General features: G+C 37.7%; 1 protein-coding gene across 11 annotated transcripts in view; it reads left to right on the forward strand.

Moving 5' to 3' along the window:
* Window positions 1–23,094, forward strand: part of OTUD7A (OTU deubiquitinase 7A) — a 214,756-nt gene extending 191,662 nt beyond the window's left edge. For 10 of the 11 annotated variants that reach the window (XM_074880382.1, XM_074880386.1, XM_074880384.1 and 7 more), the window contains 5 exons: window positions 732–859; window positions 2,691–2,840; window positions 9,270–9,384; window positions 9,617–9,701; window positions 11,660–23,094. In XM_074880382.1, the coding sequence (XP_074736483.1) occupies window positions 732–859; window positions 2,691–2,840; window positions 9,270–9,384; window positions 9,617–9,701; window positions 11,660–13,093 (1,912 nt within the window). In that variant the 3' untranslated portion in view covers window positions 13,094–23,094. The remainder of the gene's footprint in view (window positions 1–731; window positions 860–2,690; window positions 2,841–9,269; window positions 9,385–9,616; window positions 9,702–11,659) is intronic. The other variant, XM_074880392.1, reaches the window with a different exon arrangement.
* Window positions 23,095–24,184: the final 1,090 nt, after the last annotated feature.

Here is a 24,184-nt window from a genome sequence, read left to right on the forward strand (position 1 = left end):
AAGTCACAGAAAGGCTTAGAAGTGTTCAGCTAGAAAAGTGGGGAATTTAACAGATTTATTCTTGCAGTCCAGATAAAAGAATGATCTCTTTCATAAATGACTGACTTTATAGGTTAGCCTCCCAAAGATGCTGGGCATTTCCATTTCCTGGAAGATTGTGGGGCTGATCCAAAGCATACTGATGCTAGTTGGAAAACTACTTTTTTTTTTTTTTTTTTTTAATTTTGTCACTCAATTTTAAGTCAGGTTTTCAGTCTTTTTTGCAGAAAAAGTACCCCATTTCATTTAGTGATCAGCAGTATATCCCTAGAAGTTAGTAGCACATGTTCTTTAAGACAAAGTTTCTTTCTTCTGTCAAATGTTTTGAGCTGTGAAATGTGTAACTGTGGATTTTTTAAACTTTTCAGTAAAAGAGAGCATTTAAAACAAACTTAGCAGTTGTGTTTGTCCACTCATATATGAAGAAAAAGGTTTTCTGAAATTTGTACAGGTTGGGAAAATAAGACTGTATTTCAGATGAATAGGATAGCACAGGTACATTTTGGAAATAAAATAATAGCAACATATATTTTCCTTTCCAATTTCTTATATTGCCTGTTTCAATAATTGGAATATGTTTTACAGAAGAGTGGGAATATGAGTGACAAGGAAGAATAAATATCTGCTGCAATGTGTTTGTTCACTAAAGTTTCAATGGTTGGTTCAAAAAGTTTCAATGCTGTGTCTTTCAGAGTTGATAATGCAGAAGATCCAGTGTATGAGAGTTTAGAAGAGTTCCATGTTTTTGTCTTAGCCCATATTTTGAGACGACCTATTGTTGTAGTAGCAGATACAATGTTACGAGACTCAGGGGGAGAAGGTAAGAGTTTTTTATTAGAAATTTGCACCTGTGTTAATTGAATCAGTCCTAAACTATCACAAACAAAAGACCCAGCTGTAACGTATCTGAGTGTTTATAGGATAGCTGCTGCCTTGAGGGGTGGGGAGGGAAAGAGCAAAATGATACCAAATTCATTTCTATTAGATAAAAGTAAAAAGTACAGGATAATTATGTAAGTCTCACTGAAAATCTGTTTATCCTAGATATTTACTATTAACAACCACCAAATTACAGACACAATACATTTCTTACTGGTCTAGGTTAACGAGGTTCTACTTTTGCTGTGTTATTTTGGTGCCCCTTAAAACTGCATAAATCAATCTAATCTGATTTTGAAAAATTGAATTCTGAATGTGTATATCTTGGCTTTTTGTTTTTACTCTCTTGCAGTCTCTCATTCAAAAGTTTCCACAATGTTTTATTCAGTTTGCACATGTGAGCACACAAATATTAGATCTGTATATGGAGCCAGATAGACAGGTGTCTGAGCAGAACTTGAGGGATTAAATTAGTCTCTCTCCCTTTTACCATGAACTAATAGAATACTAATTAATGATAGTATGTTGCTTAACTAAAGGAGAATGTTTGGTTGATTAAAGGGAGATGTTAAACATGTGATGGAGTTTACAGAAATTTATTTCCACAGTAAAATGCTGCATAATTTCAGTTTCCATTCAAATTGTGAACTACAAGTAACGGTTGTATGATTGCGATCCGCTCTGACAGACTCAATCGCTATTGCTTCATTTTCTCATAACTTTTCCTATCCCAAATTGCCCTCCTCCCACATTTTCTTCTCCTTGACTCCTTGATTCTGTCACAATAATCCCAGTGTTTTTCTCACTGCTGGCCCTACGGACCAGCATGATCAAGTTACCTCAGTTTAACTGTTGTATGTACAAAGTACAGGTCTTCAAAAAGACTAGTAACTTGGTCAGATTTGGATAGACTCACCAAAATGTAGATTTATGCCTCAAAACCAATACTATTCTCTGTCCCAAAGTCTGGACACAGCAGGCCTCTTCAAAAGAAAAAGTCTCTAGTAAAAACAATGCATTGTTTGGGTTTACTTTTTCCTTATGCTTATTTTGGAACTATTTCAGAAATAAGGATTCATATTTTCACAGCAAAAGGAAAAATAATTGATCAGAAGCAAACATGTTGAGAAAATTTTCCTGCCTAAACTTGCTGTTTCCCATAATTATATATAAACAACTGTAGAATCTTTCAAAGAGCTTTGCCCTTACAGATGAAGCATCCCACTTAAATTCTACTTGCAGTTTTTTTTAACTCTTTCCTTACAAGTATTATATATACATACATACACACATTCATACGTATATGATGTGTGTGTGGACTATAAATACATTTGTAATGTTTCTTACAGAAATCTGTTAATGCAAGGCATGAGCAGAGTATGTTACCAAAAGAACTGATAGTGTATTTACTGCTGATTATTAGAAAATATCCTTCTACCTAGAAGTATTACAGGAAGGTACAAATCTGCATACATGTGTGAGTCATCAAGATTTTGTTACAAGACCTCAATATCTTTACTAATAAATAATTAGAGCAAGGAAAATATATGTAAGAGCAGAATGTTTGCATTATTGTTCTTAGTGTATTTTCTGATGTTTTAATAATGGAATTTTACCTGTTGTTGTGACTGTTTTCTGCACTGATTACTCCACTTCAGGCTACTCTCCTGGAGCTCTGAAAACATTGTAGCACAATTGTTACATACAGTAGAACCAACGTTATTGTCTGTTCTTTGACATACTTAAAAAAAAAATGTCATTTTTCTTTGCAGCGTTTGCACCTATACCATTTGGAGGAATTTATTTGCCACTTGAAGTTCTACCTAACAGATGCCATTGCTCACCTCTTGTGCTAGCCTATGATCAGGCCCATTTCTCTGCTCTTGTTTCCATGGAACAAAAAGATCAACAGAGAGAACAAGGTATGCTATAAACAAAGCAACCCAAGGGTATATATTGAATGCAATGCACAAATTACTTTCTCCTACCTGTAGGTGTATTTATCTATCAGAAAGGAAACAATATCCACTAAATTTTACTGCTGCGTTCTTAGGAGTCTGGGCGGTCTGATCACAAGACCAGGAGCCAACAACTCTTCAGTCCTGATCCTTGTGCTTAAACCTTTTCTGTCGGTTCCATATATGTCAATAGGTATCATCATAGTTACTTACTGTGCTTCTGGGTTTTTGAAGGCCTTTGCTAATTTGGGTTAATAAAGTGCTTAGAAGATTAAGTGTGAGTCAGATCACTATTGAAAATTCATGTAATGGAAGAATCTTTCTTCTAGTGTGCTAAATGCACTTTTCTCATTTAAAAACACTTAGCTGAAACGTTTTTTTCTTATCATCTTGCTGTCTTCTCTTTTACTTTGGAACACTGACAACAAAGTCTGACCAGATATTTCTGTGTCAAGTTTGAGCTTTCTGGATATGGGATTGGGAGTGACAAGAGCTTCAGGACTGGTTTTGTTCCTGCATCAGTAGTCTAGGAGCTAGCTGTAACTGCCCTTATTTGGAAGACCTGTTCGCTTAATAATAGAAAGCTGTGAGATTAACTGCTATCTGTCTTTGCTCCTTTTGTGGGAAAAGGTAAAGTATTTTGTCTAAAACACGGTGAGACGTTAGAAAAATTCAGTGGAGTTTTGCTGTTAACCATGAGTCATCTTTTTTTTTTTGCCTGATGACACTGCAGAGGTGTTTTAAATCCCTTATGAATGCATATACCTGTAAAGTAAACATGGAATGTGTGCTGGTTGTTGAGATCTCCTGAATGAATTTAATTTAGTCCTCCTTCCTAGAGACTAGTTTAGAGGCAACTAAATATCCTCCATTTAACTCCCTAAACCTCTGTGCATTTCATCTGATTTTGGAGTATTAGGCATTTTCCATGTTTATGAGACAGTCAGCACGCTGCAGCTCTGCAAAGTAGAGAGAAAGAAGTTCATTAAAATGATGCAAAAGATTCAAACTCTTGAACAAGATTCTGTTGTCAAATGCTTGTATGAAGATGTCTACATCTAGTTAAGTCATCCTTCTTGGAAGGGAGCAGAGAGTTTTTTTACATGAGGTTGTGTGAGATGGGAAACACTCTACAAAGGGTTGTATGTGGTATTGGCAAACTTTGTGTTGGTGAAGAGGAGGCTGAATCATAAGACAGAAATGGAGAAGGTGGTTGATCTAGATGTCAGATATTCAATGGGAAAATCAATCCAGTCCACCTATACAGCCTTCAGTGGCACATTTTGGGGGGTGTTGTAGGTAGGTGCTTGACAATAGGTCTGACCTTTGCATTATACACTGGGACACTGCAGCTGCTTTCCAGCCCTCAATCTGTAGAAGAGCAGCCCTTAAGAAAATGCTTTTCACATAGGAACCATTTCCAGAGCAGTACACTGAGGTATAATGTGAAACACCTTGTGAGAAATGAAAGTCTGCAAAGCAAATTCATACCATTTTAATGCAATAATGTGATATGAATGAAGATACTGTTTTGGAGAGCCTTTTTAAAGATACTGTTTTGCTGTTGATGGTTGCTGATGATACGCTGCAGCCAGGACTGTAGTGTCAGCACGCTATTAAGTTAGCAGCTCCTGCATATATGTCTGCGTTACAAATTGTAGAGTTGTCTTGTTGTAGAACATGTCTCCATGTCTTTGGTCTTTGATTCATTTTAGGTCTGAGTTCTGTTGGTGGTGAAACAAGACAATTTCTGGAGTAGGCAGAGTCCATTTCTTCCTTTCTAACAATTGGGATCAGAATAATATCAGTAGAATGACAGTAACCTCATTTATTTCAGACATGTCTATCTGCCTTCATACAGGACTTCATTATCACAGGTCTTACAAGAGCCTATGTGTGTAAAGAATTGGATTGAATACACAGAACTTAACTATCTCTGCATTAACTTTGCAGATAAAGTAACTGTCACCCTCTAAACTTCTTGCTGTTGTGGCATCCTCTAAGTGACAGGATTGACAAAAAGTGGTGAGGGAAACTACTATTCAGCTGCTCTGACCCTACCTCTCAGTATGTATTATTCAGTGATACACCTTGGTGCCACCTACTGAAAGATTCCTGATGTTACAATCCATATATTCTCATTACACCCTGCAAGATCTTGGGTTTAATAACAAGCTCATGTATTTGATTTCTCCTTTGTTAGCGATAATGTTAAATACACTTCCTGTGGTTAGAAACGGCCTTTCTGTAGGATTTGCCTACACCTGTAGTCGTGCAGGAGAGGTGTTGGGAGAGAAAAAGCTACCAAATCTCCAGCACAGTATCAGTATGGTTAAATATTGGCTTTGTTCATGTATAAGTTCATCCAGGTTAATTACAAGGGTTGTTGAATCAAAATAGTATTTGTTTCGTATGACCCAATTTTACATGTTTTACTGCAGGGCCTTGAATACACAGACTTCAATTCTGTGGAGCAGCAGAGAGCACTTGGCATTAAGTCTGGGATGAAGGGAATGCTTTAACTTTCAGCTGCCAAGCTGGTTGCTGTTAGAGACTGCAGCAGTCTAACAGCAACCACAGCATTACTATTGTTCTTCAAATGCTGTGACAGGAAATAGATTGGCACAAGGATGCTCTAATAACGCCTATTTTTTGTACATTGTCAGCATAGAGATGTTAGCAGCTTTGGCACAGAGGAAGGGAGAGCCACAATTATTAAGAGTCAGAAAACAGTGGCACAGGTGCCACAGTACATGGTCAGATTTTGAACTATCAGAATGCAGCTGAGAGCTCAGAGCTACAAATTCTTAAAAGGAGCACCTCTGACAGCCAGGGTGTTCATAATTCTAGTCATAGTATTTGTACTCTAAACATGTAGCCAGATGTCAGGAGCAGCATCTGAGGCTGTCTGAACTATTGCATGTACATACATAAATGTTTAAGCTGCTGAGAAGCTCTGTTGTTGAGAAGACAGTATGTCCTATGTTTGTGAAATGTGTGGTCAAATAAATGCTGATGTGAAACTGTAGATGCCAAGTTCTGCTTTGGCATGTAGTCATTTATCAGATCATTTTAAGCACTACTATAAATGTATGTAAAGAGAAAAAACATGCTAAAATCCTCTTGTCTGGAGAGGATTTAAAATACTTTTTGACATGTCTTCTTTTTACCAGCATATAGCTGGCATTCTTTCTGATGATCATCAAAGGCCCTCTTGTTTTGAAATCCACAATGTCTGATTGAAAACCTATAAATAATTTTGTAGTCATGCAGGTTATAGTTACACAGGTGTTTCGTATATTTTTAATGGAAAATAAAGACCAGCTCTCAACTGCCCCTAAGACTGCTTCATTGAACTTAGAGCCTCCCACACTCCTGTGCTTTGTCAGCCAGTCAGCAGTGAAATGGCTGCCCACAATCAGTTTGGAATAGTGTGAGAGGTGTGACAGTAATTTTTAACAGCAGTATGTCAGTATCTGTGTCAGCATTTTATTTTACTACTATTTTTAGAAATAGTTAAAGTGTTCTGTATAGAAGATCAGTAATGACACTTGAGGCATAAAGATGAGTGCTGGGAAACCCTGTGACTTCACAGCACAGAAGGCAATACACCCATCTGATGAATGGCATGAAAGTCCTGACCATATGTCTTAAAACTGCCATGGACAAAATAGCTGCTGTTACTTTTGACGTATCCCATCTGTTGGCCTTAGGACTTGTAGACTGTGTTTCTAGTAGTGTGGTTTCAGCTAGAGAGAATCCAAAACCAAGTGTAACCAAACTACCACACCAAAGTCACAAAATCTCTGATGTGGCTGAGCATCAGGAATCATCTGCTTTAGAAATGAATGTGATGGATCCTGCTTGCAGTCCTAATATTAAAATGCTTTTCTATCAGGAATGTGAGGAAATCCTACAAGAAACCCCAGCTATCAAACAGAATTCCCTGACAGTGAGGAAATCTCTTGCAGTGAAGATAGAATTTTAAAACTCCATTACTTTAGTGGATACTTTTTGTATGAAGATGGTAGTGCTTCATACCAACCTCAGACTATCCCTTAGAATTAGTATAGAGTTTCCACTCAACTCAGAGTTTGAAAAGTACTACTTATCAAATTTCTGTGTGAAGATGGAGACTGTGTGTGTCTTAGCATGTACATTAGTTAAGACAACAGTGACATGCTATAGACAATCAGCTCTAAGCTTTGTTTTGTACTTGGATGTTAAGAATGTCATAAAATTGAGTACCACTAAACATTTTTAATAGGTGTCATTTTAGCATCAATAGAAACAGCCAGCATTTAAAAGGATTCCTTAAAAATTTGTTTATAAAAATGATTATTTATTGAACTATGTGAAAACTAGTTAGTTTCAGACTGTCCGTAGAAAAGAAACTCAAATTTACTTTTTGAGGTTTATATCCCAAAGAGACCAACTCAACTTTCTGACAGTTCTTTGGTCCAGGCTTCCCAATATCACCTGCCTTGGGGTGACATTCCCAGTTCCCTACAAAGCTGTGCCTGTAAGGTCAGGTGCTACCAGAAGTGGAAGCGTGTTGTAAACTTAAAATACTGCTCTTTTCTAAGTTGCCTTCTTCCTTTAAACAGTTGATGTATTGCTTTGTAAGGTTAGTTGTAAATCCAGTCAGTACCTGCTGGTAATTCAGTTAATTGGCAGAAATGTGTTTTCCTTGGGAAACCTAATCAGTTAATTGTGTTCTCAGTTATTCTAGCCCCTCTGCTGCAATAATTTCATTGAATGCAGCAGGGTAACCCCTCATATTACACCAATAAGTGTTAAAAAGTGTATTCAGTTGTCACCTCCGCTGTACATTTCTTATGTTCTTGTGCTTCAGGAGCTCACTTTACAGTGTATTTTGAACTGTAGAGTTAGACTCTCTGCTACTTATTCACATTGAGTTTCTTTAAGGAGCTAAATTGTCTTAGAATATTAATTTCAGTGCTTGCATGTTACAGTGGTGTCTGCAGCTAAAGCTGATTCATCTCCAGCTGTTCTATACTTGCAGTTAATATGGGAAAAATATTTCAAGAATTACCTACTATAAGCAGTAGGGGGCAACGTTTCCATTAAATTTGTAGAGGTCTGACCTTTTTATTTCCAGTCTGCAAAGATGAAAATATATATATATACTTTCTGCAGTTGTTGTCAAACTGTCTGAACCAAATACTGACTTCACCCTGTTAATCTAAAATGCAGATTAAATTTCCTGCATTCTGCTAGGTGAGGAACAATATTTAACCAAAAATGCTGTACCTTTGTTTTGACAACATATGTTTTCTGAACTGCAGAAAAGATGATAAACAGCATATAACCAATAAGTGCAATCAGTTTTCAATAATTCAGTGCCACGATGTTTGGGTGATGCCTCCAGGTTTCTTCGCCCCTTGGCTTTGTGGGATGAATACCTAGGCAAATTCCTTAAGGGTTCTAGTACAGAAAATTAAATTCCTTGATTGGTTGTCAGAGGAGCAGCAGTGACCTGCACCATGCTGAGGATCCCCCCCAGTCCCTCAACTGCTTTTACTTTTTTTTCTGTAATGAAATGGAAGCAAATTGGTGGCTTTAATTAAAGCTGACAGTGTTTTTATCTTCGTTTCTTGCTGGTGATGAATGATAGACACGCTGTAAAGTCAGAGTGCAGTCCCTGCATGCTGAGTGTAAAGCAGAGTCATTAAGATACGTGTCAGAAGGCAGAGCCCTAGCAGAGAGGGGGAAGGACAGAAGAACCAAAACAGCTAGACAGTAATGCTGGGATATAACAGCAGTAATGGCCTTTTCACTACACTCAAGACAGGCCTCAAATTGACCTCTTAACCCGTATATATGTTGATATATGCTCCTCAATTATGTTAATTCACAGTTTGAGTCCAAAATCGCTGTAACTGCGTTTTGCTTTGTTTCTTAATGCTGCTATCAATATATTTTTGTTTCTTTGACAGTGGAAAACAGAGAGACTAAACTAAAAAGACAAAATAATTAACAAGTATGTGCATCTGTGTGAGAGACAGGCAGGAATATTTCAACTTTTTATTGCTTTCTGCTATTCTAATGGCTCTGTCTCCAGGAAATGTTTATTGTGCATTACAAAATAGCAGTGTTGTTCTCCCAGAGGTCTCCCTTCCTCCTCAGGTGACTATCTTTCACTCCAGGAGCAATCAGTGTATTAACCTTTCCCTCTCTTCTATTGCACAAATATCAAAATAGGGAAATGGAGCCTGGTATAAATAATTTGTGGTGGTCTGGAAGAGACAATTCTGCAGCACACTCAAATTCTGCCCTTCTTCAACCAGTTTTGCTGCTTTTCACAGCTGAATCATTCTTTTTGTCTTTTTTGTTCCCCCCATCCCAATCCTTGTTTCTTCTCTACTTCAGCGGTGATCCCCCTGACTGACTCTGAACACAAGTTACTGCCTTTGCACTTTGCGGTTGATCCTGGGAAAGACTGGGAGTGGGGAAAAGATGACAATGATAACACCAGACTGGCCAAGTAAGACCTTTCTGTAACTTTAGTGTTAAGCAGTAAAATGTCTTGAGCCATACCTGATTGAAGTATAACAGAGAGGGCTTTGTTCACGTTCTCTGGTTACGTGGGAGGAGACATGGGTGGGTCTCCAGCTGATGGTCTCAATTCAGGCTGCTGTTACATCTCTCCCTGTTAAGAAGTATTGCGTTTTCTTTCAGGCTTTTTGACTGTTTGTTCCCTTCTTTTTCATCCTTAGTTTGATTCTGTCTCTTGAGGCAAAGCTTAATCTTCTACACAGCTATATGAATGTAACCTGGATACGCATACCATCTGAGACACGGGTAAGGTAAACTTCCCCCTCGGTCTAACAAGATGAGAGATACGAGGCACGACAGGGTGTTGTGTAGGGTAGGCTGCTTGGACTGGCCAGCTGCCTGGAACACCTCAGTGTCCTAGCAGCAGGGACAAGTCACTCATGGCTCATTGTCATTGCAATCAGGCTTATAGATATTTTTTTTTCCTAGTTGTTTTAATAACACAGCTGCCTGTATATTTTTTGCAACTCATACTCTGTTCTGAAATGTATTTTCTAGCTTAATCTTTCTGTTACTTATTTCAGTAGTCCGTGTAGTTTGGAAAAACCTTAAAAGAGACCTTTTCTCACCATTGTTTTCTCAGAACTTTGGCTTGCTATCCTAATGACACTGTTAGGTTACCAATCCCAAGTCCTTTCTCTTTCTGAGAACACATTTGCACCCCTGGACAGCTCCCAGTTTAGAGTGGCTGACAAAAGGCCACAGACTGGCGCTGAACTGGAGCCTGGTTCTTTCAGAAAGCTATTTTAGAATCATGCCCAGCTGGCACCTAGTCAGCTGCAAATTTCTCTGCAAATTACATTGAATACATTTAGGGGTTAGTCTGGAGGCAAAAGGTTGCTAGGAGAGGATGGAGGTGATTTAGACAGCCTACACAGATGGGATTTGAAAGGAGGAACAGAACACAAAAGGAGAAAGCATTTAACAATCTGCAAGAGGGGAAAAAGCCATTTTTTGACAGTTTCTACAGTGGTAGCTACCACATCAGAAAAAGTAGAGGCAAAATGGTCCTGTAGTTGTAAGCTGTGAGCCTGAACCTTGTGGGACCTGGGTTACCTCTCCCTGCTCCACACTTGCCACATGAGCATGGTCAGGTCACTTTAGCACTGATTTCTTCCTTTGCCAAGTGGGGATAACAGCTCTGCTCCTGACTGGGTGGTGGGGAGCTCAGGGATCCCAGAGAGGTAGAGGACATTTAAGTACCTAGGGACAAGAAGCAGGCGTGCATTGCTGTACTGGAAGTATATACATCTCCAGAGCTTGGGTTTTGGGTTTTTTTTGTTCTCTGAATCATTATGGTTAGTTAAATGTTTCATATTTATCTCTAGCAGATTTTAGCTTCATGGTGCCTGAAATCAAGACTAAGTTTTGCAGGAGTAAATGAACAGAGCCACATTTTAAAGTATCCTAGGATCCTCATTATTGCATTTTCAAGAAAGATGTTTTATCACCTTAAATATAAATTGGAGCTCAGACTTCTGAGACCAGTTTTATCTGCATTGTATTTCCACCAAGAATGAATTCCTCATTGTATTCCTCAGTCTACTTGCTGAAGTTCAATGTTTAATATTTCAGGCAAGATGTTTAGCTTTGGTGCACTGTACCTTTAATTTTCATGCACCAAAGTCCTGAACAATGAAGAAATCAATTTAAATAAGTTGGGTTTTGAACATAATGAATTTTTAAATATTGCTACATACAGGATTGTTGCTGCATCCCCCTCACAGCTTTCAGCAGAACCTCATTTCCCTTCCATCTATTATTAGTTCCTTTCCATGCTCTCTGTCTCCCCCCTGGCTGAGAGGCGGCCTGTATTGTAGATGCTTCCTACTGAATGGCCAGTCTCTGTATGCTGGCCAGCACAAGCAGGGAGGTTGTGCTGCAGCCTCCCCCTCGACAGGAGCACTAACTCGCATCTCTCCATCATTCAGACACTGATTTTCACAGAACCTCTGAATGACTGACCTCTCTTCTACAAATGTGCTTGAAATGAGCCAAAAGCTACTGTAGGAACAAGCAAGATACATAGTCAGCACAGCCAAATAAGCTTTATTTGGTGAAGAAACCAGGCTAAAATGTCAGTGCATAAATTAAAAAGTACATTTAAAATCAGTGTCAAAATCTATATTGGATTTTTTTTTTCCCCACCAAGTCCTTGTATGAAACTGATTTTGCTGTATCTAATTATAATTACTTTTCCATAGCAGGCCCCTTTGGCTCAACCAGAATCCCCTACAGCTTCAGCTGGGGAAGACGTTCAGTCTCTGGCTGACTCAATGGACTCAGACCGAGATTCCATCTGTAGTAATTCCAACGGCAATAATGGCAAAAACAGTAAAGAAAAAGAAAAGGACAAACAGAGGAAAGATAAAGACAAAACCAGGACGGATTCGGTTGCCAATAAAATAGGAAGCCTCAGTAAAACCTTGGGAATTAAGCTGAAAAAGAATATGGGTGGTCTTGGAGGCCTGGTGCATGGCAAAATGAGCAGAGCCAATTCAGGGAATGGAAAAAATGGTGACACAGTAGAGAAAGTCAAAGAGAAGAAGTCTAAGTCTCGAAAAGGGAGCAAAGAGGAATCTGGACAGTCTGCAAACACTTCTCCATCTGAAAAGACCACTCCATCTCCAACTGACAGAGCTAGCAACTCACCCATTGAAAAGATGAACACTAAATCCTTCTCTGACAAGCAGGCTGACCCGTGGAAGTACAGCACTGACGTGAAGCTCAGCCTAAATATTTTGAGAGCTGCCATGCAGGGTGAACGAAAGTTTATTTTTGCTGGCCTTCTTTTGACCAGTCATAGGCATCAGTTCCATGAGGAGATGATAGGCTATTACCTGACCAGTGCACAGGAGCGTTTCAATGCAGAACAGGAACAGAAAAGAAAGGATGCTGAGAAAAAGGCTGCACTGAATGGGTCATCTAGTAGGAAACTGGAGCCAGAAGCATATTCAAAAGAAAAATTAGAAACATCTCCTCAGGATAGGGCATCACCTGTCTTGCCTCAAAGCCATACTACTCAACTGGTTTTAAAATTTAAAGATCGCACTAGTCCCACTCCTGGGTCATTTTCTTCACCTAGTAATGGTGCTAAGAAAAGCGGACCCATTCCGGTATCTGCCCACTATAGCCATACGCCACCTGTTCAAAGGCAAAGTGTCATCCATTTGCATGATGTCAACTCCAAGCCATCGAGCTTCCAAGATGATACCTACAAGCCAGTGGTTGGCACCTTGAAAACCTGTGCCACCTATCCCCAACAAAACAGATCACTGTCTTCTCAGAGCTATAGCCCAGCCCGGATATCCGGTATCCGTACAGTGAACACAGTGGAATCGCTGAGCTATGCCATGCCTACTGAACACAAGTCTCAGACATACACAAATGGATTCAATACTGGTGATATTAGAGACTGCTTAGAATATGCTGATGAGGATGCTCCTCAGACCTGGTTGAACAATGATAAAAATCAAGGCAGAAGCACAGTTTGCCCAATATATTCCATCCAGCAGAACCGCTGTAAGAAGGAGAACTGTTCCTTTTATGGTCGTCCTGAGACTGAAAATTACTGTTCATACTGCTACAAAGAAGAGTTAAAGCGCAGGGAGAGAGAAAGCAAGGGACACAGGCATTGAGGATTCTTCCGTGACTACTTAGTTTTACCATTTTCTTACTTACAAAGTAAACAGTGTTGAATTGCAGTAAAAGGAATCCTTAAAAAAAGAATAAAGGATTGATGAGTAAATAGTGTCTAGCTTTTCGCTTTTCCGGGGCAATGACAAAATAATAGGATTAATTTATCATAAAAAATATTATTTTCCATTTTGTCAGTGTCTTTTTTACATATACTGGTAAGCTGAAGGGTTGTTTACTCCTTGTCAGTGCTGTGTATATGTTTGGTCAAAAATTTACTAATGGTGCCTGAATTTACACTGACATCACTCAGGTAGTAGAATGATAGGGGAAAGTCATAATACCGGAGATGTGGTGTAGTAGGGTAGTATCTGCCTTGCAGACATTTGAAATTCTATAGCTATTATGAGAGTATTTTTTCCTCAGTAAAACCCAAATTTTTCATAGCCTTTTTTTTCAGGACAGTAGTGATCTTGCATACTGCATAATTTTAACATGGCAGCATATTGCATTACTACTAATGCTTGTACTCACTTCAGTCTGAAATTGAATGATTCTGGGAAAACGGGAGTGAAAGGTCTGAATTCATGAGGGCTGTAGCTCTTCCTAATTTCAAGTTCTTACCAGTTATTTCTACATTTCCATTAAAAAGTAGATTTGAACCACTTTTATTTGTACTGAATTTTTAAACATGTTTTATAAAAAATAAATTATGACTTGCAAGACTTCACATCACAAGAAAAACCCACACGGTATAGTTTTGGGCATCTGAATTTCAGTAGTATTTTCATTGCTGTTAAAATAAAACTGAAATATAAAAATTTTATTGGATTTTAAAAATTTGTTGACCAGGTAGGAAATTTAGGATCATTTTAGAGCTGAATGAACTGCTTGTCAAAACAAATGTATTGCATCAATTGATTCCCTTAGCCATTGCATGAATTTAATCATTATCTATTTTTTACTTTCTCAACATTATCGAGTGATAGTTATTGCAAATATAACTACTTCTGAGCCTTTCTTGAAGACTGTTGGCTCCGCCTATTTTTGAGTCTTCTAGAGTGATTTACTTACCCACCAGGAGGTTCCAAGATGGCTATAAAATACCTCTAGTATGAATGGCAACTCTGAGCACAGATTCGCACAGGTCTGGTATCCAATATTTACCTAAGTATTTGCAATACTTTTGAAAATAAAACTTTGCTCATAGAATCAGTTCTGTAAAGCAGACACCACAAATACTGTTAAAGTAGATGTATGACATTAGGAAGTTTTCTTGAGTATAGTACTTGTTGGTTTTGCACCTCTCCACCATCAACTGGCGTAATGTAGTAAGAATAGATCTTTAGTGTTGTTATACTTGTAAGCAATGGCTAATTTACTGTTTACCCACTTTTTTTTTTTTTTTTTTAAAAAAAAAGAGCTCATTTTCCACAAGTAAGTGAAGTACTGCCTTCAAGACTGCTTACTCTGCCACCTAAAGGTGCAGAATATGAGTTCTGCCTTACTCATTATGGAATAGCACTTTTCTGGCCTGCACAGGAAAGATTCGTTGCCAAAGAGTCTTTGTTTCTGATTGTTTTCTGCTGTACCCCGATTTTTACTCTTGACATGGGTGGCACCATTTCACTTGTGTACAGTTAATTCTAGTTAGCCTTGAAACCAAGCCTAAAGTAGTCTGTGAAACAAGATACACAGATTTATGCTGACGTGTACTAGCTTTCAGGAAAAGCACATAAGCTTTTTCTAATCTCCCACTGAAATTTGTGGAACTGAGCACATACTTAAAATTGACCATATCTTTAGGTTTTCTGCTGGTGGGGAGGTTTAAAGAATAGTTTCAAAATAAGTCCATTAGCCACTCCTAAGAAGTCATGGTCTTCGCCATGTTAGCTGTTCCATGAATCCAGACCTGTATGTCATATTTCTTGCCATATACTGAGCATACACTAAGTGTCACTGATTTTGTATTACTTCATAAAAGGGAAATATAGGTATGCGTTAAAACGGTTAAAACTCCACATGACTTCTGTCCTTAAGGTAAGCACATTCTAAAACCCATGTCTCCAGTTGCATACAGTGGTAAGCATTGTGTCCATTTTTGGTTAACTGTTGTAATTACATGTAAGTTCTTATTGCCAAAGAAATCTGTGATTGCAGATTATGCTAAAAAAAGCCAGATCATGTTAAAACAAATCAAATATCGTGATTGTATTTGTTGCTGAGACTGAGAAAACTGACAGGATAAAACTTCATGAAAAAAAGAAATATTTAAGAATTCTTAGAGCATTAGAGTAGCAGTAACATTTGATACTCGTGAGAATTGCTTCTGTGTAAAGTTGTGCTGAAGAAATATTATATTAGCAGCAAACTACACCAGCCCATGTATTTAAGTCAGTTGTGGCCTTTCTAAATGAGGGAAAAAGTTAACAAACAGCATGTATGTAAAAATAAGAAATTACCATGAGAATTTGCTGTTCCCCATTTTTCAGAAGAGTTGTTTCTATAGTATGTTTTTAAGATCTACTACTCACAAAAGAGAGATGTTTACAGCTGGTCACTATTTAAATAGATTACTTTGTTCTAAATTATTGAATAGATTGTACCTGTATGTTAGATTATTTTGAAAAGTTAATTGGTCTTCTCAATAGTAATAGGCTTGTCTGTATAGAATACCAAGCTTCAGTGTTCATTATCATCCTCAAGTCACTCAGATATTTCCACAAATACTTACCACTACTGGATTGCTCATTTTAAGATACTTGTTACATGAAATACTGACAGAACATTTTTTAGTTGTGCATGTTTCCTGAGAATCCTTTTCTTTGTATATCTTTGAATAATTTCCTTAATATTGCTGTTTTCTTTTAGAACTCTCTTCAAATATCCCACTTGTCTCTTGTCCCTTAGCACTGAAAAGAAGTTTCAGGCCTACAACACAACTTGCCCGTTAAAATCTGCCCATCTTTTCCTAGTAGCTGTCCTGTTTTCTGGATAAGTAATACTGTGATTTTTTTTCTATTTCTGAGCTATTTGTGGCAGTTGTCTAAAGGGGATACCATAGTTGGTGTTAAACAGTCCAAACATGCAGAAGAGTGCCTCCTCCTGAAGGAGTGATTGTCCCATTAAAAGAAGAGACTAGCTATAAGGAAATTTTCTACCTGTTTTTTTTCCGAGAATTCCCAACTGCTCATGAGTTGCATTAACTAGCACTGAAAGAAGTTGTGTCATTCCTTAGCTAGGTGTTAGAGGGAATGTATTTTTCTCTTGCACTAAATGGCTAACCTTTGACTGCTCTTTTAGTTTATTTTTCCTTACATTGAAAGCATATGTAGCACACAGGCCAGCAAGTCCTTTTCTGTGCCTGATCTGCCTTCTCTATACCTTCCAGAGCCTGTTAGAGTTACCGCTTAGTCCCAGCTGTACAGAAATCAGTTTTGGTTTTGGAAGACCCAATTAATTTCTTCTGTTAGCTCAAGTGGCTGCAAAACACATGCATATTTTTGCATTTGTGTGTGCTTTTTTTTCCCCTCTCTTCTTGATAGTGATTCATTTATCACTGTTGTCCAGATTTAAAAAGTACAGACTAAATCCTGGGTAGGCTACACCTTCCCAGAATAGATCCAAAATCACTGGAGATACTTAGGTTGGCGGAAGCTGGAATTTTTTTAACGTGTGAATGTGCAATTTTTCTAATTAAAAAAAAAAGGCTTAAACTCATTATGCCATTTTTTTACTTTGTTTGTAAACTGATACAAAGGTCTCTTCGTAACAGAGAACACCTGTAATACATAATGGGTTTCTGTCACACTTTAATATAAAGTTCCATTTAAAATGCTTTATAAAGAGTTAATAAACTATTGCTAGACTTTACAAGTATTTTTTCAGACGTGGGTATCAGTTGTAGCATATGGCTAACAAGCAGCTCATTCAGAAGGTGGTGTAGATTATCAAAAGTAACCTCAGATATTTTGGATTTTAAAGCAATGGATTAACCTTTTGTTATTATGGTTCATAAAGCTTTATAAATGCAATGGAAATACAGTGTGTGACCCAGCTTTCTTTAGCAATTAGTTCCTTCTTCCTAAGTCAGAAGTAACATTAAGGGGTTCAGTGAAAGAAAGATGCTGTACTGGGAAAGCTTTGTGTTGCTTATTTCTTAAGAAGTCTAAGCAGGCCAAGTGAAGTCTTCAGAGTCATCTTTTCTAAAACTGCAAAACTCATGATGTGAGCAGTTACTTGATACAGAAAGCATTGAGGAGAGATGCTTAACGTGGATTTGTGCGCCATTTGACTGCAGATCAAAGCAGTCTGCTGAGGCAATATCAGTCCTTGTACATATAGGCATATTCAGGGTAATCTACTTCTCGTGTGATGAATGTGTAGATATCAAAAAATGCACAGCACAGATCTGACAAAATACTGCCCTCTAACTCTCTGATTCTGCAAACAGTTACACAGGTGCTCAACTTCACCAATATGAATAGTCTCCCTGACATCAAGGAGACTGCTTATTTTCAGAAACTTAACATAACTGTTAAGAAAAAGCTTCAATGTTTGTGGGATCAAGGCCTGAGCCTTTAGCCAGTGTTTGTTCCCCTCTGGCTGCATGATGTTACTCTTCCAACAAGAGAATCAATGAGAATTTTGCCTGAGGAGTAGAGGGAAGCCTTAGGCCTCTTTGGGCTAAATCTGATGTCCTCTGAAATCTGTGGGCAGATTCCTGTTAGTGGTGGGGGCCTTAAATCAGGTGCTTCATGGACACACAAAACGCAAGCTGAACGTGAAAGTAAAGTATGAGCCAGTAAGGGAGTAAAGTCTTCATAACACTGGTAATGTTTTGCACAGGTAAAAACCCATATGTTAATAGAAACCACAATAATCTCAAATAAACATAGGTCCAGAGAAGCAAAATAACTGATGCTGATTGTAGATGGCTTTTCAGCTTAGTGTTTTTTAAGTCTCTGTCAGTGTATTTGAAGAGTATTTGTTTTAGGGTATGGCAGCTTACGCAGAGGATCACCAAACAGTATATAGCATAGAATTTAAACTATTTCAGTAACAGACACTAATATCTATTTTAATTTGCACATTAATTTCCAGTGTATATGACTAAAATACTATATTGTTAAAAATGAGAGGAAAACAACACAAAGGTGTTTGTAAGTATGTTCTGTTTGTAGACTTAAGGCTGTATTATGTTGGAATTTTACAAGCCAAGTTTAAATTGTAATATAGAAATTATTTTTATATTATTTTCAAAATATGCTACAGAGCAATATTTTGCGCCTTTATTATAAACAGGGTCATCATTTTAGTAGGTTACCTTCAGAAATGCTGGTAGAAGTTAACCATGAAAAGAAAGCTTTGTAAATGTACTTGTTGTTTCTAACTGCTCTGTCTGTTGTGCACATCTGTATCTGATGCGAGTTGAATATACAAATTTTTTTTAATTGAAAAGCTTTAAATTTTTCTTTATATATTTTGGTACAACACTATTCCTCCCTATTTAATTCCACTCTTCCTTCCAGTCCCTACCAATAGCCACTTTTATAAGCAGCTTCTGAATAAACATTCATCTGGAAAGTTTTACCAAATGAAACATTTCTGCGCAGATACTGATTGACTTGGGACATTCATAATACACCCTGAATCCATTGCAGTAGGATGACTTTGCTTTTTTAAAAAACAGAATCGGAGATTTATTATTCCTTCAAAATGAAATTCAAGAATTAATAACCAGTGCAGTCCTTTAGCCTCTGTGGGAAGAAAATCACTCTAGACTGTAGAAATGTCATCCAATAATTGGCAGATACATTGTGTCTTAATAGATATCAAATATGCATTAGTTCTTGCAGATTAAAGTGTTCACATTTTATTTCTTCATAGTTCTTTGTACTGTACGTGTCAATTACTGATGAACTGTGCAAAAAAGACTTTGCAAACTAATGCATACGTTAAGTTAGAAGTCAGTCTAGTTTTTAGAATTCCATAACTTTTGTGGTTTAGTTTGTTGGGGTTTGTTTGTTTAAGAATTACTATTAAAGTATATACTGCAACCAAAAATGTCAAATCTGGATGCGTAATGTTAAGATTCTGCATCTAGGTTTCTTCTAATAAATAGACTGGTTTTAAGATGTACTGAGCATCAATTTCTGTGGGAGCAAAAGCTTTTCCTTGGTTTCAGAAAATCAGGTGAGCATTACTCCAACACATTTTCAGGGCTTTTCTTTATTAGTCTACACTTCTTTTCAGTCTGTGGAATTTACATTTTCTCTTTAGCGATTTTCCATGTGTGAACAAATAATTGGGCTTATTCATAAAGTGATTGCTTGAATATGGAGAGACTTGCCTTGTACCAAAACACCATATAATTGTCCATTTAACTGTTGCATTCTTAATGGGGCTAGTGTATTCCACTGATTTTCAGGGGGATACAAGACCTTTTTTCTTGGATAACATGATCACTCTGTTTTGTTTGTTTGTTTTTCCTCTCAAGTGAATATGCTGTTCTGATTGCTGTTTTATCTCCCATTACCTGAATGCATGTACTGTACCAAGAGAATTGGAATGGCTGATGCACATTTGCACTGTGGAACATGCGATATGGGTAAAAGCCACCATGTTCCAAACAGCCTTAAAATTATGACTCTCTGGGGACCGAGAGTCACTTAACTGGATGCAGCTTCTGTCCCACTTCCTCATTTAACCATGACTGTAAAACACTCTAGCCTGCTGTAGTCTGTGTAACTGTGTGCATATTCATCTGAATAACTGTAATCTTAGGAGAATTCTTTCTTAAAAAAATTGTAATTCTTTGATAAGTGTCAGTGTGTCAGGAAACCTTAGTTAGAAGAGGAGATGGGGTAAAAATAGAGAGGTAATATTAGCTAGCGGAGTAACCATGGCACCAAAATACTTAAAAAGAGGGAAAATAGTTAAGATATATCAAAAAGTGTCAAGACTGGAAGTTTTGTACATCTTCCTGTATTCTGGGAAAACAGAGTTTTGTCGTTTTGTCATTCATCTCTGCATCTAATGTAGTCTCTTACTTTGTTGCAGAGGTTTGCTATTGGGGAAGAAGGGAGAGAAAAATGACAAGTTTTCTTCCCTTAAACAAAGCAAATTCTTCTCTAGTGGCAGAATCATCTTCGACTGCAAAAATATGATCCAGTGTTAGAACTAAACTGTGCCTAACTCCTGTGTGCGAGTTGTGTATTTCATTTTCATTTTGCCCCTTTCAAATGCTGTGGGTTTTTTTAAAAAAGGCCGGGGGGAAAGTGTAAAGAATAAGATTGTATGATAGTGACCCAGTTGTTCCTTTGTTCACATGCAAAATCAATATAAACATGAAAACAGAATTACACTGGAATTACACTGGAGTTGCACTTTCCCTCTCGGGCAAGCTGAGAGGTAAAAGCCACCTTTTTAGGTAAATCCCAGGTAACTGCTTTGCTACAAAATAAAATTAGAACCCCTTGGCACAGAAACTTTGCCAGATGAAGCCTGACAGTATGTCAGGAGCCTGAGAGCCATGGCCAACTGAGCCAAAGCAGAGAAAGTCTGGTCATTTTTGCCTTTAAAACAGATACAGTTCATGCTGGCCCGTGGTGTCCGAACAGTATCTTTGCAGTGAAGATGAAGTGGAACATTGCCTTGTTGTCATTTGCCTCCAGGTTTAAGTAACACAAAGCCTCTTCCCCATACTTTTGTTTAAAATATGCAGAAGAAATCAAAACATGGCATCTCAGAGAATGCCCTACGTCTCCTTTTAATGGGCTTGAATCAGGTATGAATTGAAACACAGCCATGTGGGCGTGACAGAAGCGCTCTCGTCTAAACTTTGCAAATTGTGTGCACTTATGTTTTAATACTAACAGAAATCAAGCAATGATTTTACTGTTTATTTGCTCAAGATTCTGAGTACTGTAAATACGGTCTTTGTATAATGCACATAGTGTGTGTACAGTACAAAAAATGCTTTTCCCTTGGAGCTGCTCAAAGAGCTTTGCATGCACATGATACCAATCTCTGTTCATTCACCATAAGCCAAGGAGAACAAACAGGATTTAAGCCTAGATTAAATAATGAATGTAATTAGCCACATAGACCTAAGCAGCTCAGAGTTCCCAACCATAGTATTGCAGGCCAGCTTTGACAGTTTTGTATAAAACTCTATCCCAGTGATCTAGATTAGGTTTGTGCTCTTTCCTGGGGAGGAGCAATTACCTGTGTCTTTTCCAAGCCCATTGCTCTTACTCTGCTAACTCCCTGTTGTATTTGTAATGTGCCAGTCTTACCATGATTCAGCTACGAAGCAGTTTTTCAAATCTGTGTAGAGCTCTTGTTTTCTTCTTGGAATCCGCGTAGAGCTTTATTTTGCATTCAATTTTAAGACATGAAACACTGTTACAAACTTTTCATAATGCCTTGAAGTTGACTGTTGTGTGGCTGAAAGACTTTGTTCTCCTTGGAAGGCCTCATTCTTCCTCATTGGTTCTTGTGACTAACATTTTTGTATGGAAAAAGTTGAATGAAGCATTGAAAACATAAATGCTGTTTACATGTATTTCTGCCATTGGGTATACTTTATCTTTTTTGTTACACAATTCTGTGTTGTTAAAAACCAATGCCTCTCAGATACGGGCAAATCTTGAAGGACAGCCTGAATTATTACACACAGAAGGTGTATGTAGCTAATTCATAACTACTTTACTATTACTATTGTATAATGTGCCCTCCCCAAATTGTTTGTATATCTTTTTTGCTATTGCTAACATTTTTCCTTTCATCTTCTAATTCCTTGGACAAATTCCAAAGCTCTTTGTCCTTGAAGCCTGTGGTAGATTTTCCAATAGAGAAGATTTGGCTTTCTCAGTTAGTTTGCATATAGAGTGGCTTGTCTCCCCAAACAAGAATTAAAATAACACAGATGTCACACCCTTAGTTTATAGAAGTTCATTTACTCATTAACTGAGGGTCTCAGTTCAATTATAACCAAAGTCAATTATATAAAGTTTAAAAAATCAGGACAGGTAATGTGACTCTTTCTAATAACCTAGCAAACTCAGCATTTTTAAAACCATAGAAATGTACAATAAATGTATTTGTACTTGAAGTCCATATTTCAAAGAAAGATAGTAGCTGGCTCTCACTGGGGCTTAAGTAAATGTTAATAAGGAATAAAGCAAGTCTCACTGATTTTTGTTGGCTAGGAATTCAACTTCTTGGTAATCATAGCATCCTTCCCATTTTTCAGAGTCTGAGTTTTTTCTTGTCTTCTATAAATTTATACTATTTTAGCGAAGATTGATTTAGGATTTCAATACACAGTATAATAGATATATCAGAAATTTATTTAAAGCTAAAGTGACTTTTCAAGTTTCTCTGTGTTTGACCATTTTCATGCAAAACTTTTATCCCGTATGAAAGGAGTGAATTTATCTTTTCCCATGCATTCCCTATTCATAATTTAAAGATGCCACAATTGATTGCAGTCACTTTTGTCTGCAAACAAAACAGTTGATCATTTTTAAGCTGACTTCATATCATCTTTAAATCCATTGTTCAAAAGAAACCAGAGCATTAATTACCATTAAAGGATAATGAATAATTTTTGTTGTGAAAATTGTGAGTTCTTGAGAACCTTTTCTACATGCAGTTTTCATTCAAATTCAATTTAAATGTCATTTTTAATCTGATCCATACTTTGACAAAGATGATGTGTAAGAGCTGTTTTTAGCAGTTGGATTGTTACTTTGTAAAGTATTAAAGCACTAAACCGATTTTTGCAATAGGTAGTAAAACTTGCTTTTGTTTTGAAAAACTTCCAGTTATAACTGTCGCACTTTTTATAGCAGAACTGTATTTAATTTCTTTCTTTTATGAAAGATTACTCAAAGTAACTGATAGCTCTGTAATCTGTGTGAATTGGCTTCTCCATTATTTGAAACTGAGAGAAGCTATAATGCCTATTCAATAAAATTAACTTATTTCTAAAGTATCCGCTTGCTTGAATTCTTGTTTGTGCTTTTTGTGTACTCTTCTCAGTGTTATGCTGGGGAAACACTGAAGCCTAGAAAGGACAAGGGACAAAGGAGCATGGGGCGTGCTGCAAACCAGGGAGGGGTAATTGGCTCATCACAAGCTTTCATTCTGCTGCCATAAAGTTCACTCAGTTTGATTTCAAGATTAATTTGCATCAGTTGGATAACTGACAATCTGAGGCAAAAGCCAGAAATCAGGCACTGGGAGGCCTGTTCAGCTTCCATTTTTACAGAGTATTCCTGATTCCTAGGCTCCAAAGGCACAAGGTCCCTCCATGCAACGAGGAGCAGTGCTGCCATGTCACTGTGCTGTTGTAGTACAGGCTGGGCTGTGATTGTCAACTGTTACTGTGCACAGGAAATTTGTGCCTGTGTAATCAGACAGCAGACAGGTATTTGTCAAACAACTGGTTTTGAACTACAGGGTTTCTTCAGAGAAATCCCAAGTGCTGAAGAAATCATAGTAACGTGGTTAAGTTGTTCCAACAGTTAATTAGCCTTTTTCAAAAAACCCCTTTTGTTTCTTATCTGAATTTGCCTAACTCCAGTTTCTGCTTTTGGATCTCATTTCACTCCTGTCTGATTGAGGAGTTGTCTGTTGCCCTTGAATTGCTTGTACCCTCTGGTGGGCCCATCCCTTGACCTCCTCTGTATCAGGCTAAGCAGATTGTGCTTTCCAAGGCTGTTGCAAAGGCTTATTTCCAGTTCCTGGCATGTAATCTTTCTCATGCCTGTGCTTCCAGCCTCCTCCACCATTTTAACATCTCCCTTGATCTGTAGATACGTGAACTAGACTGAAAGCTTTTTGTGGAAAACACTCCAGCTCCAGCAAGAATTAATTCAGGCAGACTCTGCTGCAGACAGTATTAGCCTCTTCTGAATTAGTCTCTCATTCTCTATATGAAGTGATAGCATCTGCATTTCAGTACAAGTTTATTTCCTAAGTGAAATTATTGTCTGTTTATTCACAAAGATGTCTTTAGTCTTTCTGGCCATAAGATGTACCAGGAACTCTCATTCAGCTGCTCCTTGACCTAGTACTTTTGA

This window comes from Strix uralensis, chromosome 11, assembly GCF_047716275.1.
Source record: "Strix uralensis isolate ZFMK-TIS-50842 chromosome 11, bStrUra1, whole genome shotgun sequence".
Lineage (NCBI taxonomy): Eukaryota > Metazoa > Chordata > Aves > Strigiformes > Strigidae > Strix > Strix uralensis.